This window comes from Penicillium psychrofluorescens (genome assembly GCF_964197705.1).
Source record: "Penicillium psychrofluorescens genome assembly, chromosome: 4".
In the NCBI taxonomy this organism is placed as follows: Eukaryota; Fungi; Ascomycota; class Eurotiomycetes; order Eurotiales; family Aspergillaceae; genus Penicillium; species Penicillium psychrofluorescens.
This window is the reverse complement of record NC_133442.1, coordinates 1092092-1109392: the sequence shown is the minus strand read 5'-3', so window position 1 is coordinate 1109392 and position 17301 is coordinate 1092092. Positions and strand designations below refer to the sequence as shown.

Sequence of the window (17301 nt, the reverse complement as noted above, 5' to 3'; positions counted from 1 at the left end):
TCTCATTCTGAGTGCGATGTGGTGTTATTTGTGAAAGAGACCGAAAAGGAACGAGATCGGCCAAAGTCTGAGGGAGCTATACATGGGAGAACCGCTCTTTTGAGTACATAAATCCCCCTTTATGTCTGGGCAGCGCCCAATACCCCATGTTCCAGGGAGCCTCGGTTCTTCGCATCGGACCCCCTCAACTTGGAAGACAATGGTTTCATTTTGTAAAGGATTGAATATTTGGTTTATGTTCCTGGAAGGTCCATGCGCCAACCTGGGCATCGGCCAGTTGGTCAAAATCGGCGAATCGTCCAATATCGGCCGGATCCTAAACGAAGCCGCTGCTGACTTGTATGACAACTAAATAGATAAATTGACAGATGTAGATATAAGGTCTACGCTGTATAAGAAAATGCAATTTCTCCTGTGCCTCTTCAGCGTTTTGGTCCAGTCAAGGCAACGAAGGAAACTGTTGATTTTGTCGACCTTCAAGAGATGAGTTGTCAACAAAATCAGTTGTTTAATTCTAAGATTCCCTTCTATAAAAGGCCGAAGGTCGGCTTTCAGAAATCATTTGGAAGACTCATCGGCCAGTTGATGCGAGCCTCGGGAAATCCATTTCTATCATGAAAAAGGCCAATTTGATGCCTAATTTTAGTCTTCTCAACTAATCTCATCGTTTTTTGGTCACAACCCTGCGAAAAAATGTTGTAAAACTCTTAGTACTATATAATTTTTGATGAAAGACCACAGCTAGAACTGTAAACTTGGTGAACGTCTGAGACTCAGCCTTCTTGTCAGTCTCTATATCCTTTTCAAGTATATGGTGCATAAGTGCTGCCTTTATGTTATTTCTGTGAGAGTAGAGTGAACTAATTAATGATGCTGAGTAGGGCGCTTTTGAGTGGAGACAGAACGCCTTCAACCCTGAGTCAAACGTAAGTTACAAGCTGACAAGAATATTAATTTAATTTCAAATGCGCACCATTGGCTGAAAAATAGAAAGGCAGTACGTAGCTTATAAGGTTCGCTCAGTTGGACTTCTTTAACACTGGTCACGCAAAAAGGATATTTGAAGGCCTAGGCTGAGTTGTACCACAGTAGTTGTGCGGTACCGAGCTTCCCCGCACGAAGGTAGTATATAGCGCCTGCGTTGGCCGATGTTCGGCCAATTCCGTATACTACGGTTTGAAGCCGAATGTCGATATCGCCACTGAAAATGCAACTTCGGTGAAGGGCAAAATGAATGTGAATTCCTGATCTATTCCCGATTTTCCTACGGCGTGGTCCCGGGGAGATTGGGCTGCGTCGTTTGCGTTGCCCCGGGAGGGTTGTATTTAGCTCGTATATTGAGTAATAAGCATATTTGTACAGATATTTAGAAACAGAAAGAAAGACAATCTAATCACCAGAGATCTGCAGCCTTCTCATCCTCGGGCTTTTGCCCAACTCCTTCTTCGGTCACACTCTCTTGCGCTTTTCTTCCAGTGCGATTCAATCTTTTATTTTGAGCAGTTGAAGTTTTCCATGCCTTGATTCCAGAATTGAAGCTATCGTCAATCTGTTCAAGTGTAAGACAAGCTGTCTCTGGGACGAGCAGGTAGACCAAGGTCACTACAACCATAGTCACACCAGCATAGAAATAGCCAACATTGGGGCCCATGTTGCCGTATTTCGGACCAAGCATATAAGGTGTCCAGAAGGTGGCTGCAAAGGAAAATATCCCGAAGAGCATCATCGAGTTTGCTTGTCCATAGGTGCGCAGAGAAACGCTGTGCATTTCCACCGCAGCCAGAGAGGCGCTGGGAGCGACAGTTCCGCCAAAGATAAATGCCCACAGGCAGAGAAAGACAACTACCACCATTCGGGCAACCATATCAGCCATCCCCAAGGCTGTACTCACAGATGAGAGTACTAGCATGCAAACTCCCATGGTGCCGAACCCGTACAGAAGGGCAAATCTTCTCCCACCATATTCAACAACAAAAGGTCCAACACAGGCTCCACCCAAAATGCAAAGCCCAATAATGACGTTGATCAGATATGGATTGCTTATTCCCACCCCGCGGAGAAATATGGTTGCGTATGGCTGCACAAATTGAATTCCGGTAATTCCTATTCCAATCATAATAAGGGCAGAAGCAGCTGTCCGACGAATGTACTTTGGTCGATAAATCGCGAGCCAGGACTCAATGGCAGTGCCAGGACCACGCTCGGATTCAATGTGGCTTTTGACATCGTTAACTTGTGCGGTCACCTCCGGCGAGTAGGGATCCCTTTGATATAAAATGCCAAACGACCTTCGTGCTTCTTCTTCTCGGTTCTTATTCAAGAGCCAGCGCGGCGACTCGGGAAACATCAAGATCCCAGCGCCGAGAAGGATCCCTAGAGGAATTTGACAAATTATCGGCGTTTTCCACTGCCAATTGTTGTCAGGCGCCAGCTTTGCAGACCCAATGCACACTGCAAATGAGGCAAAATTACCCATTGCCAAACCAATGTTGTAGATCCCAAGTCCCAAACCACGTCTCTGAGCAGCAATGCACTCTGAACCGTAGGTGACGCTTGTAGATATGAGTTGCCCAATTCCTGTGGCACTGATGCACTTGCAAACCATATAGTTGCGGAAGCTACCTGCTGTTCCAAGCATGCCAGCAGCGCCAATAATGGCCATCGCACTTCCAACCTGGATTGACCATCGACGGCCCATATATCTGCCAGCTATGCCAGAGAGACAAGCTCCGATTGATAGACAGAGGTAGCTCAAACTAATCAGAGACTGTTGTATTGCCGTAATATTGCACTCCTGTATCACAGCTCCGGTCGCTAGATTTTGGACCTCGTGGCAGGTTCCGAATGCTTTTCGAAAAGCCGGCATTATTAACACGGCACCGGAATAGCCATTGTCGAAATTCGCAATCCACGCAGCAAAGGATATCCATATTGAAAATCGTATCATGGATGCTGACGAGCCTTTTGGGCTTTCCTGCCTTGCTGCAACGCGAACTAGAGGAGGGAATTGAGGTGTCAAGTCGTCTCTGCAAGTAGAAGTTTCGCAACGCATTGTAGAGTAGCTCTGGGAATGCCCAGAGAAAATAAGAATTTGTGAGTTGATCTTTCGGGCTTGGCAATTATCCCTTGGCCAATGCTCCAGTTTATATGCTGCTCGTTGGAGATTTTGCAGGGCCTTTCAAGGAACCAGCACACTCCACATACCAGAAGCCGCGCCATGCATACCTACCTGAATCACAAAACATGCCGAAGCCTTGCAATGCCCAATTAAAAAGATCGCTTGATAATCAGAGTTGACGCATAATATAGCATTGTCCACTGTTCATGCAAGGCTATTGCACGAACTACATCAGAACCTGAGTCAGCGACTGTAGGGCTGGCTATAAACTTTAATATTTGGATACTTATTTCAAATGATACTCAAAGATACTGCTGCATTGAATTTAACAGATAATCAGCGGTTTCCTATCATTCGACGAGATCAGACCTTTCTATCGCACGCATTGTCTGATACTGAATGAAGAGTTGTCTCATGTTTCGTCAGATTCATCTGCCCCCCTTTATCCCTGAATGGATGTGACGCACACCTTGGCTTTTGCTATGCACTACTGCCTAGTCAATGCTTATTTTGATTTCTCAATCAGTGCATTTATCCTCACACTCAATATGTGTTTGTAACAATGCAATGTGTATTGGTACCGCACCATGTGGGGCGCTTGTGACGACCAGAAACACTTCAAGATGATCGATCGACTGATGTTACTCGCGAATAAAGGCCAATTTGTTTTAAGTATTACTAATACTATATGCACAGTGCATAATTTCTATGGATTTAGGGTGTTAGCGGCATAGTGTATGTACCGAGAGGTCCCACATGAGCGTTTAGGTCCCGCATAGCCAAGCCGGTCATACTGCGGGGAAGTATTTAGTGAGCAATATTTAAGGAGCGGCGTATCCTCCCAAATTCGTCTTTTGTCCTAACTTGACAACAGTTTATAGTCTCAATTCTTGCAAACATGGAGAAAGACCTGGAGAAGCAGTTGGTGGAACAACAAATCAAGTCACTCCTTGTTCGGGAGAGATATTACCGAGACACGGCGCAGTGGGAAAACCTGCGGAATTCCTACCACCCAGATGTCTCGAAGACAGGGATCAAGATTACTTGGTATTACCCCCCGCTTACATTAGCCTATTTCCGCAGTCCATGCCCTCTGATACATTCCCCAACGTTTCCAGGTTTGAGGGAGATATAGATGGATTTGTTGCTGGGTCCCAAAAGATGGCTCGCGGCGGCGCCGCCAATGCCACACACACTCTCTGCCCAGTGGTTGTCCAAGTGAACGGTGATAAAGCCGTGACCGAATCTACCGGCAGCATTAACATTCGGTTCAATCTCGAAGGCCTCAATTATGACTGCACATCTTATACACGATTCATATCACGCCTCCAAAAGGTCAATGGAGAATGGAAATTGTTAACTCTGCATGTTATCTATGACCGTGATACCATTACGCCGGTTGTTCCCATGTCGTCACCTCCGGCCAAGTTTGACTTGACGGGTCATCGTCCAAGCTATAGCTGTATTGGTTGGCTGATGGCCCGTAACGGATTCCAAGTCAGTCAGGAATTGCCGGGATCGGATCGTCCCGAACTGACTGCACAGCTGATGGCTGAGGCGTGGAATTGGTTAAAATAAATGATTGGGGCTGGTCCGAAGCAAATATATATCTTTGGTCAGACGGTCTCATTGCCAACGCTGAGCAATGGGCTTCGATTATATATGTAGATCCCTAGTAAGTAAGCAGACGAGATCATATACTTCTAGAACATTCAATTCTTGTTTGTTTACTGCTGGAGTTGTATAGATAGAAGTCACATGACCACTAACCGAATTAAACCCGCGACCGAACGGACAACTTCAACACGACACAAACTCGCCCACCATGGAGCTCAAGAACATTCTGATCCTCACACTTCTCTACATCGGTAAGAATGGCACGAAGAGCTCAAACGTATGATCTGACACTATCGCAAGCATTCCGCGTCTACATGTCGCGGAACTCGGGTTCCTCCACGAGCACCGAGCCCCACGGGAAGGTGACCAACGTTGACAAGTAAGAGAGCAGCATGGGCCCGATCCTTTGATTTTGATCTTTGAATTCTCACGTTTATGCGAATAACAGCGAGGCTGTCTTCAAAGCCCTCACCTCCTCCGGCCCCGTTGTTGTCGACTTCTTCGCTACCTGGTGCGGCCCTTGCAAGGTCGCGGCCCCGAAAGTCGGCGAATTGAGCGAAAAGTACGAGAATGTCCGTTTTATCCAAGTCGACGTCGATAAAGTGCGTTCGGTGGCTCAGCAAATGGTTGTGACTGCGATGCCGACCTTTGTATTCATGATGGATGGAAAGGAAGTCCAGCGGGTGCGTGGTGCTGATCTCAAGGCCATGGAGAAAGCAATTATCGACCTGGACCGTAAACGTTCCTTGGATATCCCCAGCGAAGGGAAGGCAGCTTAGTGGCCAATGATCAACGTAATTTGCCTAGATAGGCAGCTATGCAAATTCGTTGTTTCTTGTTTCTATGTTGTACGAGCCCTACATTCCACGCGAGGCTGTGGCATCCGCCATGGCTCCCCGGAGCCCCGCCGATGCCGCCGTCGCGCCCTCCGGTCACCCTCGGTTGCCTCCTCGCTCTCGCCTTCGGCCCCGCCGATCTACCCGATCCCGTCGATCACTCAGTACCTTGCCCGTCAGTGATTGCAAAGTGCCCTGTGATAAAGGAAGATGATTTGCTCTACGACTAACGACCTTTCTATCCCTGACATCCTGGTTCAGCCCCTGACAGAAAAGGCTGGGAACCATGTTTGAAAGCGTTGGACTAATCACTGCAAGAAAGCCAATCTACTCTTGAACGGTTGAGTGATTTCTCCGAGTACAGTGGCGTAGCACGACGTCTAGGTTAATTGTTTCAAAAGGGATAGATACAATGTCACTGATAGATTGGGACGCACTCTTCTCAACATTTTCTTATATACTGCACAGATCTGAACCGCTATCTAGTTCAGAGATACCGATGTAGGAGTACATCATAGAATGACGTTATTGCAGACTATTGTTGTACAGTGACGTTCCAAAAGTCTGAAAACCTCTACCTGCCGCCTATGTGAACAGCGAGTCTCAGACCTTTGAAACACCACTGTACTGGTTTGAACATAATATACTTGACCAATTAGCCGACAGCGAAGCTTTCAGAAGTTTGGCAGGGTCTGACCCATTGACTTCTGCTCCTCGTACGAGACAACGATCAATAACCAAGGTTATGTTTCCCACAACTGGGTCTGCTGTCAGCCATACAATGAGTGATAAGCTTCTGGTTTTTAGTTCCAACAATCAGATCCGGTGTGGGGATTCAGAACACATCGATTCTGTCAGGGGTGTTTCTTGGCACTCGGCCCTCGTCTCGCGTCCTCACTGCTCCGACACGGGGAGCACGGCTTCCCATCAGTCCCCGCTTAGAGTTGCTCGAAATCGACAACTCCGCGTTTCCTTGCAGCTGGACATTTAAATCGCTGCTCAGGTACAATGACCCAGGGAAAGCTATCATCGACCTGCTGTTCTTTACTTTCGCCCATCCTGAACAAAGCCGTCTATATGTGCCTTGCAGAACTCCGCGGGACAAAGCAATAGACAGCAGGAAACCCCGCGAAAAGGAAACTCCGCTAGCTGGGCAGCATCCATATCTCACATCATGGCTTCTCTTGCAGCCAAAGCAACACGGACCACGGTGTTCAGGAAATCATTTCTTCCATTTCGACAACCCTCTTCTCGCTCTCTGACCACTCGTGCAACCTCTTACACACTCAACACCGGCGCGAAGATCCCGGCGCTCGGATTTGGTACATTCCAAGACCCCGATTCTCAGGAAGAGACCGTGAGCCGGGCCTTGCAGAAGGGCATGCGCCTGATTGATACAGCTCGGGTTTACAACATAGAAGAGGAAGTCGGACGGGCCATCAAGAAGAGCGGTGTTCCTCGTGAAGACATTTTCCTTGGCACCAAGTTGTGGTGCACTGACTACCACCCCGATGATGTAGAGCGTGCCTTGGATGACTCTCTGCGAGATCTGGATACCCCATATGTTGACCTTTTGTTGATGCACTATCCATGCACTTTTAAACGTGGATCTGATAGATTTCCTCGGGATGCTGATGGTGGAATGGTTCGCGGCGAAACGACGTATATTGATACATGGAAAGCGATGGAAAAATTGACCAAAACTGGCAAGGTCAAGGCGATCGGAGTTTCGAATTTCAGCATGGGCGAAATTGAGTCCTTAATCAACGAGTCTTATACGGTCAGTAATACTATACGGTCGCAAAATGACAGGAGGCTAATTAATTTGGCAGGTGCCAGCTGTTCACCAAATGGAGTCCCATCCCTATTTACAGCAGAAAGGGTTCAACGAGTGGCTGCAGACAAAGGGAATCCACGTCATCCAGTTCAGCCCCCTGGGCAACATGAACGACTTCTACCGACAGACTGGATGGTCTAAGGAGATTGCGCACATGATGCGTATTATCGACCAGCCGATTCTAAAGAAGATTGGCCAGAAGTATGGTAAGAGCGCCGTGCAGGTTGTACTTGCATGGGGTATCAACAGCGGTCGCTCTGTCATTCCCAAGAGTGTTATCGACTGGCAGATTGAAGAGAACTTAGAGGCCGATTTCGAGTTACAGCCTGAGGACATGGCCCAGATCGCGACTCTGGATGCGAAGGCTCGCTTCAATGATCCCAGCTTGGACTACGGATGGCGTTTGTACAGTGACCTGGAAGGCATTGACGGCACTGTGAGAGGCAAAACCCACTAGGTATTTCCTAGAGGTCATTGGAAAAAGGGTATAAATTAGAGTTTATGCCAAAGACATTCTTTCGTCAAATTCTAAGGTTCTCATGGTCAAAGTAGAAAGCCTGTCGATCAGGTAAGGAAATAATAGCGAGTAGGAAGCCAGCTGTATACCCTCGTAACCAACATGCGCGAGCAAGGGCTTCTCCAGGCCAAATATGAGGTATTTTTGGAATGTGCTTAAGTAGCGTGTGTACAGGGAACTTGTGAATAAGCGACTCAACATTATGGAACAAGAAATCAAAAACTAGGACGCCAGTTGGGCTTGCTGCTGCCTTGCAGATAATCAAATATATTACATGGAACAATAGAAGTCTTAGATGGGTTGATGCTTATGAATGGCACGCGATTTCCTCCAGAACCAGAGTACCAAGTGCACCTTCTTAGCAAAGCCTCTTTATCACACGACATACGTCATGCGGCTTCCTCAATCTCCCCAATGCCCAGACGACCAAACCTTGCCTTTGGGGATCCTCCATAGAAAATCATCCAATGACATGCCGGCAGTCAGCAGAAGCGGCCCCCGTTTCGCGTCCTGCGTCCCCGAGTCGAGCGTACCCCAGTTCCGACTCCAGGATCGGGCCAACCTATACCAAATTTGGCCATCAGGCGTCTGAGCGAATCAGGGGCTTACATGGTAGGGTGTAACTTAGTATAAGGGGCATAAAAGGATCATGTAATAACGGGGAGCATGCGCTATTCGACGCACCCAAAAGACCATCAAATATAAAAATCCGTTTGCTTTGGACTGCAACACTTGAACTATTTTCCTCAAAAGATGATGATGTTCACAATGTTGAATGACGAGCGGGCGAAGTGGAAGATCGCCTCCAGGCTAGAAAAGAAGTCACTGTTGATAGCAGTCAACTCCCTTGCTGGCCTTGCAATTCTTTTCTTCGGTGAGTACCCCTGCAAATGATTACATGCCTACTAGAATGGCTTGTGCTGATGAACCACTCAGGCTATGACCAGGGTATGATGGGCGGAGTCAACGACTCCCGGGCGTACGTGCACCGAATGGGATTGGGATACGAGAAGAATGGGTCAATCACTGTAAGCAACACTTTGCTGCAGGGAGGCATTGTCTCAGTTTACTATCTGGGGACTTTGTTTGGATGCTTCCTAGGTGGTTATGTCAGTGATCGATTCGGCCGAATCAAGTCCCTTGGTTTCGGTGCCGCCTGGGGGATAATTGGCGCCGCACTGCAGTGCACAGCAATGAACCCAACGTGGATGATCGTGTCTCGCCTAATTAACGGCATCGGAACCGGAGTGTTGAACGCTACTGTTCCCGTATATGGCTCTGAGATTGCCGATTACGAGACTCGTGGCATGTTCATCGCCATGGAATTCACGTTGAACATCGTTGGCGTGGTGATAGCTTACTGGCTGGGATTCGGGCTTAGCTACATTGACAATGGCACGTCTGAGTTCCAATGGCGATTCCCTATTGCGTTCCAGATTTTCATGCTGCTTCTACTCATGGTCACATGCTGGGCTTTCCCAGAGTCACCTCGTTGGCTCTGCATGATGGGCCGTCGGGAGGAAGCCCTTTATATCCTCAAGCGTCTTCGCGGGTCCGAGAACGAACTTGCTGCCATACTAGAGATGAGGGAGATTGAGGCAATTGTCGAGCTCGAGAGAGAATCAGGAGAAGATATCACTTATCTCCATATGCTCTTTGGCATTGGCAAGGAAAATTTGCATATTGCACGGCGTGTGCAGCTAGTGATCTGGCTTCAGATTCTGCAAAGCTGGTCGGGAATCGCTGGCGTCACCATGTACGCACCAAGTAAGCTACCTCTACATTTTACCTGTCTGCCGAGGTGTTAATGTGCTCTCAGCTATCTTTAAAATCGCCGGATTCGATTCTCAGAAGACAATGTGGATTTCGGGATTGAACAACATTTTCTACGCTTTCGCAACCCTTATTTGTGTCTTCACCCTCGATCGCATTGGTCGCCGCTGGACCCTTTGGTGGGGAGCAGCAGGACAAGCAATTGCCATGTTTGCCGCAGGTGGTCTCGCTCGTGGTGGATTAGATCATCCCAACAACCAGGGGCCATGGGGTGTTGGAGCAACTTCCATGGTTTATCTATACACGTTTGTCTTCGGTGCTACCTGGCTAACTGTTCCGTGGCTGTACCCAGCAGAAATTTTCCCGCTTAAGGTGCGAGCTAAGGGAAATGCTTGGGGTGTTGTTGGCTGGAGTTTGGGCAATGGGTATGTTATTCGAGACTTCCTCAACCCCCGTCTCATTAGAGGATGCTAACATGCGCCAGATCACTAACCCTGGCTCTTCCCTACATTTTCGGCTCTATAGGTGAGAATACCCTGCATGTGTTCGGTGCTGTCAATCTCATTAGTATCCCGATCGGTGAGCATTCTGTGATGATCCTTGTATTTATGCTTGACCCCGCTAACAAAAAGTCAGTATGGGCTCTCTACCCTGAATCTAGCCGACGTACACTCGAGGAAATGGATCTGCTCTTTGCGGCCAAGTCTCCCTGGGTCTGGGCAGCCGAGTCAAACTTCGCAAACCTCATGATAGAGAACCCGAATCTCGGTGTCGCTCGTCAGCGAGACAGCATTGTCGGCGATGCTGAGAAGGTATGGCATGCCGAGTCTGAGCATGAAGAGACAGTTTCTAGCCATTAGAAGATAATCTCTCGTGGTATATTTTGTTCGTATACTTTTTCGCAGTCTGCACCTACAGACCAACTTCATATAAATATAGCCAATATGAATCGTGAAACATAGGCGTGATTATCCAAAGCACACATGCTACTGTAGGTTATTTGCATATTCGCGAGTGGAAATACCTTTGCGTCTACCCCGAAATTCTAAGGAAATACCCACCTCATGTGTATACAACGAGTCATAGAATGAGAACGAGAAGTTTGATCGAGTCATCGGAGGCTATCTCCATTCTACCATCTAGAGAATCAGACAGAAATCTTCTTTCAGAAGTTCATTGCCTTTTACTTGTTTGTTGGCATTTTCAGTTGAATTCAGGACAACAAGAGGTGATCTTTCGAAAAGTTACCTATGCAAGAGCATTCATTTATGAAATTAGACAGTGTCAAAATTCTATCCATGAAGACCAATAATATTCACATGTACAAATCAAAATCATGTCCTTCCCCCCCTTCCTTTTCATTTAGCAAACTGCACACGTTAGTATATAGAGTTTACTTAGTTTAAAATTCGAAAGCACTTACTGCCAATAACACCGTTAACCGGGATGTCAATGGAGGTAGTGTAGCTGGCGGCGTCGCTTAGAAGGTACACGTAGGCACCGCCGAGTTCCTGTACCTCAGCTAACCGAGGAAAACCACCATAGTACTTGAGCTGCTGTTCCCAATCCGGCTGCTGAGGCACCCAGTAAGTCATGGCGGTCTTGACCAGGCCAGGGGATACACTGTTGACACGGATGTTGTACTGTGCCCATTCCATTGCCAAAGTGTGGGTCATGTTGCGAACGCCGGCCTTCGAGGCGCCGTAGGGAGTGGAGGGGACGCGCTGAGATGCAAAGTCAGTAATTATCCGAAAAAAGAAACGAAATTAATAGAAGTATACCTTATTGGGGCGGTAAGAGGCCATTGATGCTGTGAAGACAACAGATCCCTTGATTCCGAGCTTGATAAATGCACGGGCAGCGGCGCGTGCGGAGTAGAAAGCCCCGAAGAGGTTAACATTGAACAGGTTCTCAATCTCCTCTTTGGTGAAGTCGAGGGCAGCTTTATGGTGTGTACGTCCGGCGTTCGCCACCATTCCGTGCAAAGCACCGGCCTCCTCGATGATCTTATCAATCGCAGCGGTGATAGTGGATTCGTCGGTCACATTAGCGTTGACAGCGAAGAGCTGGCCGGGGTAGCGCTTGGACATAGCAGCGAAATCCTCTCCGGTTTCACCTATATCAATGGAGTAGACCTTGGCCGCGCCATTGGAAAGGCAACACTCGGCGATACCCAGACCGATTCCGCGATTGGCGCCAGTAACTAGGCGGACGTGACATTAGTTGACACAATTTTGGATGCCCAATAAATCTTCCAGTGTACATACTAGCAATGATCTTTCCACCAAGGGTGACTTGGGTCTGAGGGGTTGTGTCCGCCTGGGGCGTAGCCAGTCGCTCGGAGATCTCGGAGGGAGCCATTGTGAAAAGAAGCGCGTACAAAGCAGACAGGAATGATTGACAAGAAGAAAATGGACAATTCGGGAAGACAAAATATCTTTTATAAACCACTGACAAGCGGGACCACCCCCCTGCTACCCTTCCTCAAAAAGACTCAACTGCAAGCAAACCATCCTCCGGGGTGCCTGAGACCCACCCCGCACATCTCGAGTCGCGGGTCGCCCGAGACGGGAACGACGTCAGAGAAGGCGGACCTGAGTCCCCGAGACGGTCTAAACCGATCCACTCGCTGCGTCCTCATTGGGCCCATCAAGACTGAGGGAGATCATTGCAGGCCGAGAGGACGACAGGTGAGAGAGTCGCTTCTCGGCTAACAATGCGGCGAGGCAACTTTTGGGAGAGCTCCAGACCGTCACCAACTGTTACCCTTCGAGACAACAGCATTCTGCTTTTCTGCAACTCTCCCTTTGTCCAGTTCTTCGTTTGTTCGTTGCTATAGCTTGATTTGCGATGGCTGCGCTGCCCGCCTGGAACCTGCTCAAAGGCAAGACCGCGGCCATCACTGGTGGCACCACTGGAATCGGTCGCGCGATTGCTTTGGCATATATCGCGCAAGGATGCAATGTCGCCGTCAACCACTTGGGTCTACCCCAGGATGAAGTGCATCGCCATAGTCTTCTCGAGGAGGCAAAGGCAATCAAAAACAAGGCTATCAAGACGGGCGATATTCTGGAGCTACCCGGCGACGTGACAAACCCCGAGACCGGCACCAACCTGATCAAAGAGGCTGAGTCTCAATGGGGCAAATTGGACATTTTTGTCGCCAATGCGGGTGTGTTCAAACAAGCGGAGTTTCTCAAGTCAGTTGAATATAAAATGACGGGATCGAAAGCTTTTCGTTCCTTCCCTCGTCGCAAAGAGCCAAATGCGCTAATATACCTAGGATCGAGCCATCCCTTCTTGATCACAGTGTCGATGTCAACGTCAAGGGCTGCTTCTATTCCTGCCAAGCCGCCGCTCGCCAGATGGTGAAACAGGGGCACGGCGGTTCGATCATTGGCATTTCCTCTGTCAGCGCCCTGCTCGGCGGTGGCTTACAGACCCATTACACACCTACGAAGGCCGCTATTCTCTCCATGATGCAGTCTATGGCGATTGCCCTTGGCCAACATCAGATCCGATGCAATGCACTGATGCCCGGCACTATTGCAACCCAGCTAGCCGACCACGATATGAAGAACCCTACCAAGAAAGCCGCTCTCGAGGCACGCATTCCCCTCGGTCGCATCGGCAACCCGGAAGATATGGCAGGCCCAGCAGTTTTCTTGGCTTGCGAGGAAATGAGCCGTTATGTGAATGCCACGGGATTACTGGCTGATGGTGGGATGTTCAGTAAATTACAGTAATTGTGGGATTATCAGTATTTTTTGTCCGGTAATTGATACAGAACAGAGATAGATAGTTGGAATTTAGCCAAGGATATTTTCATCTTCTGTTAGAGGCTTTGACGAAAAAACTTGCTCAATGAGACTTCACCATTTCTTTTAAGATCTTTGGCGGGAAATGGCAAGGTCGATTGAACTAAGACCCGGAGGAACACGGTCTACGGAAAGAATAAGCAAGCCATGGAGTAATCGTCAAATTTCACGGTTAATCTTTTGGTTAGAAGAGTTGAAGAATTCATATCGCTATGTACAATCACCACCCCCATCCCCCCCTCCCTTTTCATGCTTTGCCCGCGGACCCGCAGATCTCCATCCATTTCATGGTCAGATCCGTCACTTTTTGGATACCCTCCTCGATAAGCTGAGTGTGCGGCATCTTGCCCACGTTTTCTCGGAGGTGACCGTAGTAGTCATCCAAAACCAACCGGTTCACGTTGATTTTGGTGACACCAGCAGCCACACAGCGCTCCATCAGCTCTGGGGCAAATCCGTTGGTGCCGTGTAGAGCCAAATTAATACGGCCATTTGCTTGGATGCGAACCTTCTCAAATCTAATCATCTAGCTATTAGTAAAGTGATTCCATTTACATGGGACACTAAATCTTACCTTTCGAAATCCAATTGTGGGCCGCGCGGGCCATATTCACCATGGACATTGCCAAATGCAGGGGCAATCACATCTACACCCGTGTCGACAAACTCGTCCACTTCCTCGGCGGTCGTCATGCATGATTCCAGTCCCGCAGTGTCCATGACTCCGTCCTCTCCTCCTTCAATACGACCTGGCTCGGCCTCGGTAGCTTTCTCGCGCTCGTTGCAATATTTTACCAGCTCGCGGGTCAACTTCAAGTTAACATCCTTCTCGTAGTGTGACATGTCAACCATAATACTGTCGAAAGGAAGATCTGCTGCTCGCTTGATGATAGCTTCCGATTGAGCATGATCGAGGTGAATACTGATGGGCACGCTCGCGCGCTTGGCGGCGTCGGCAGCGGTACGCACCAACAAGCCATCGGTGGCTTCGATGGCCCAAGGAAAGAACTGAACGATTAACGGTGAGCGAGCAGTCTCCGCAGCTCGGACCAGGCCCAAAACTTGCTCGATGTTGTAGGCGATGGCGGCGATGACGCCGTAGCGGCCGGCTTCGGCCTCGCGGAGAATGCGCTTATGGCAGTTTGAGTCTTTCCAGGACATTTTGGGAATAAGAGGAGAAGGCACTAGATGGAACTGAGCACGGTCTGGAATAAATTTGTCGTAATCATCGTCGTGAGAGTCTCCAGTCGACCTATTTAAAAGTGGTGAGCTGCGAGGGGGACGGCATGACCTCGAGACGGGCGTACGAACTGCCCCACCACCGGAGGCTCCAAAGCTGGCTTCTATTCGGACTCTGCTTCCCTTAACTTTTGAACTTGTTGAAGTCTCCATCAGTCTCAATCATTACCTCATTACTCTCAGGTTCTTCGTTACGGCTCTCGGCTTTAACGACAGTTAACAGCCCCTAATTTCATCCCTCTGGAGTAGTATTGATCGTAGAGCCCACTATCGACGCGTCAAGACGCAGTTCACCATGTCCACAAGCTCTGGCACTTCCTTACGGACTCATGATCAGCGGTTTTTCAGCAATAATTGGCCCGTCTCCGACAATACAGCTCCTCGCAGAGCATCAAGGCTACCCATTCGCTCACGTGTGAAGGGAGCATTGCTCTGATTATAGACTCTTTTATAACATGAGATAATACATCAAAGGAACACTGTCAGTCCAAACACTTCTATTCATCATAGAGTAGGCCGCATAGACAATTTCGCAGCAGTTGCGGCTTTGCTGGGCTCTTGGTTTTCCCAGAACTGCTGTAGCTCCTCAGATAAAGGTCTTACTGGCCAGCCAGTCCGCCTACGACAGGATTCTAACAACTCTAATATAGCCTCTCGGGCATAAAGCTCCTGAGTAAATATCCCCGCTATGTCTTGGTTAGCACTGCTTCCTAGATAGGTGGCATTAAATAACTCACCAATAAATAAAGCTTGTGATGACATCAAGCTAGACGGATTATCTTTCAGCGTCAAAGCAATGCCACAGATATCCTCCACGCAACGCTTTATGACGTTCTGTCGCTCGATGTACTGTTCTAACCCACCCAGGCTTGGCTCATGAGCAAGTAATAGAATGTGCGACACTCTAAAAAATTGGACGGCCACAGCTACATGATCGCCTTAGTTAGTTTTCCAACGATTTTACTGAAGAGTCGATGTCTCATCCTTACCGAATGCAGATGGGCGGATCCAGATCGGTCGAAAACACGATGAATGTTCACTTGAGCCGAGCGGCAACGGGGAGAACTCAATCGTCAGATGTCGTTGCCAGTCGTCCAGCATCTTGCGAAGGCTTACTGCCTCGTCAATTCGACGCAGGATATTTTCTTCGGTTGCGGCATCAGCGCAGTAGCTAACCACCTTCGCAGTAATGTATATTGAGCGCGTGGCGAGCTCGTGCGGTAATAATGCAGAAAGGGGCTTCTGCGGAACCCAAAATGTAAGAGTCTTGCGTTTCTCGCGGAAAGCCGCCCAGATGTCCTGACAGAGCCATGCCCACCACACGGCCGAATGCAGTCCACCAGACTCTCCATGGATGGTCTGAGACCTCTGGATCAAGAAAACTCCTTCAAGATGCCTCTCCCAGTCATTAGTAGAATTGTCGAGCATCTCGTAAGCGGAAATGATCAGAGTGGTTGCAAGCAGCTCCAGACTTGTCTTGTAACCAGAATATTGCATGGCTCTTTGCACGTAGTGGAGAGTTTGATAGTAATATTGGAGCGCAGCTTCCTCTTTGTTGGGCATTTTTTGATTATCCAGACGGGGATTCAAGGCCAGATGTCGAAATGCAAGAGCCAGTATGGCATTCATCAGCCCAGCATTGTGTATCTGTGGACACCCGATCAGTCTTCCAGTGGCAGAACCCTCTCCATAAAACGGAGATTAACTTACAGCCAAGTGTGCAACAAATGTAGAAAATTGGCTTGTGTGATCAAAAAGATCGATCTATAGAGAGAAGTTATAAGCCAAAAATGTCCAAATCACAATCGTGGCAGTATTGACACACCCAAGGGCTCACTTGATGTACGAAATGTTCAAACAATGTCGCTTCGCTCGGCAGAAGCTCTATTGGCTCCCGTGAATGCCAAATTTGCTCCTGTTCTGGCGTACTACCTGCTGGAGCACCGATATGTGTCGGGTCATGACTTGCATCACTGGCAAGAGGTCTATCCAGCACCTGAGTCGCGCGTTGCAGCGAACTGGGTTGGGACAGACCATTAGCACCAGAGTGGTCAAGCGAGAGGCTTTGATTCGCCCAGGAATTGGGAATTGTCGACAGTTGCGAGCTGTCCCTAGCAGCATCACTCGCTACTAACCCGAACCATCGCACTGCCGCAAAAGACGGATTAGAGGGCGACAGAGAGCTATGTTGTAATGCCACCGGACTCTGGCTCGAAGCCAGACTCCCCGACAGGTGATCAAGTTGAGCAGGAGGGAGGGTGTTAGCGTCCGCTTCGGGAATAGTCCAAACGGTGTCAGTGGCTTCATGCGGCTCATACAGCGCGGGGTCTGAATTAGCAACGCTTGGTGCGTGATTATTATTCTCCGCCTGGGACGTGGTCTGCTGCGTGGTTAGCTCAGGGACAGCCTCAGTAATGGCTCTGTCCGAGGCCGGAACGTTTACGCTGCGAAGACCCGAGCGGACGTATTCGCAGAGATTATCTTTTTTGGCACAAGCACCACATATCGGCTTAGCCTCGTCACACTTCAAGTGTCGTTTCCGACAT

General features: G+C 48.8%; 7 protein-coding genes across 7 annotated transcripts; 4 read left to right on the top strand and 3 right to left on the bottom strand.

Annotated features, from left to right (window-relative positions):
- Positions 1-4943: 4943 nt before the first annotated feature.
- PFLUO_LOCUS6144 (mitochondrial thioredoxin) lies at positions 4944-5514 on the top strand (the record flags this gene model as incomplete). Its single annotated transcript, XM_073783661.1, has 3 exons — positions 4944-4986; positions 5036-5114; positions 5184-5514. The coding sequence occupies 3 exons, from the start codon at positions 4944-4946 to the stop codon at positions 5512-5514; spliced, it is 453 nt and encodes a 150-aa protein (XP_073640194.1).
- Positions 5515-6745: 1231 nt separating this feature from the next.
- PFLUO_LOCUS6143 (uncharacterized protein) lies at positions 6746-7865 on the top strand (the record flags this gene model as incomplete). Its single annotated transcript, XM_073783660.1, has 2 exons — positions 6746-7351; positions 7404-7865. 2 exons carry the CDS (start codon positions 6746-6748, stop codon positions 7863-7865), a joined length of 1068 nt encoding a protein of 355 aa, XP_073640193.1.
- A 950-nt stretch (positions 7866-8815) lies between these two features.
- Positions 8816-10558, top strand: PFLUO_LOCUS6142 (uncharacterized protein; the record flags this gene model as incomplete). Its single annotated transcript, XM_073783659.1, has 4 exons — positions 8816-9692; positions 9745-10123; positions 10183-10277; positions 10335-10558. The coding sequence occupies 4 exons, from the start codon at positions 8816-8818 to the stop codon at positions 10556-10558; spliced, it is 1575 nt and encodes a 524-aa protein (XP_073640192.1).
- Positions 10559-11060: 502 nt separating this feature from the next.
- Positions 11061-12059, bottom strand: PFLUO_LOCUS6141 (uncharacterized protein; the record flags this gene model as incomplete). The annotated part of the gene is made up of 4 exons (XM_073783658.1): positions 11061-11068; positions 11122-11422; positions 11480-11901; positions 11966-12059. The coding sequence occupies 4 exons, from the start codon at positions 12057-12059 to the stop codon at positions 11061-11063; spliced, it is 825 nt and encodes a 274-aa protein (XP_073640191.1).
- Positions 12060-12548: 489 nt separating this feature from the next.
- On the top strand, positions 12549-13444 carry PFLUO_LOCUS6140 (uncharacterized protein; the record flags this gene model as incomplete). The annotated part of the gene is made up of 2 exons (XM_073783657.1): positions 12549-12898; positions 12982-13444. The coding sequence occupies 2 exons, from the start codon at positions 12549-12551 to the stop codon at positions 13442-13444; spliced, it is 813 nt and encodes a 270-aa protein (XP_073640190.1).
- Positions 13445-13763: 319 nt separating this feature from the next.
- PFLUO_LOCUS6139 (uncharacterized protein) lies at positions 13764-14677 on the bottom strand (the record flags this gene model as incomplete). The annotated part of the gene is made up of 2 exons (XM_073783656.1): positions 13764-14034; positions 14091-14677. 2 exons carry the CDS (start codon positions 14675-14677, stop codon positions 13764-13766), a joined length of 858 nt encoding a protein of 285 aa, XP_073640189.1.
- Positions 14678-15715: 1038 nt separating this feature from the next.
- Positions 15716-16318, bottom strand: PFLUO_LOCUS6138 (uncharacterized protein; the record flags this gene model as incomplete). Its single annotated transcript, XM_073783654.1, has 1 exon — positions 15716-16318. One exon carries the CDS (start codon positions 16316-16318, stop codon positions 15716-15718), a length of 603 nt encoding a protein of 200 aa, XP_073640188.1.
- Positions 16319-17301: the final 983 nt, after the last annotated feature.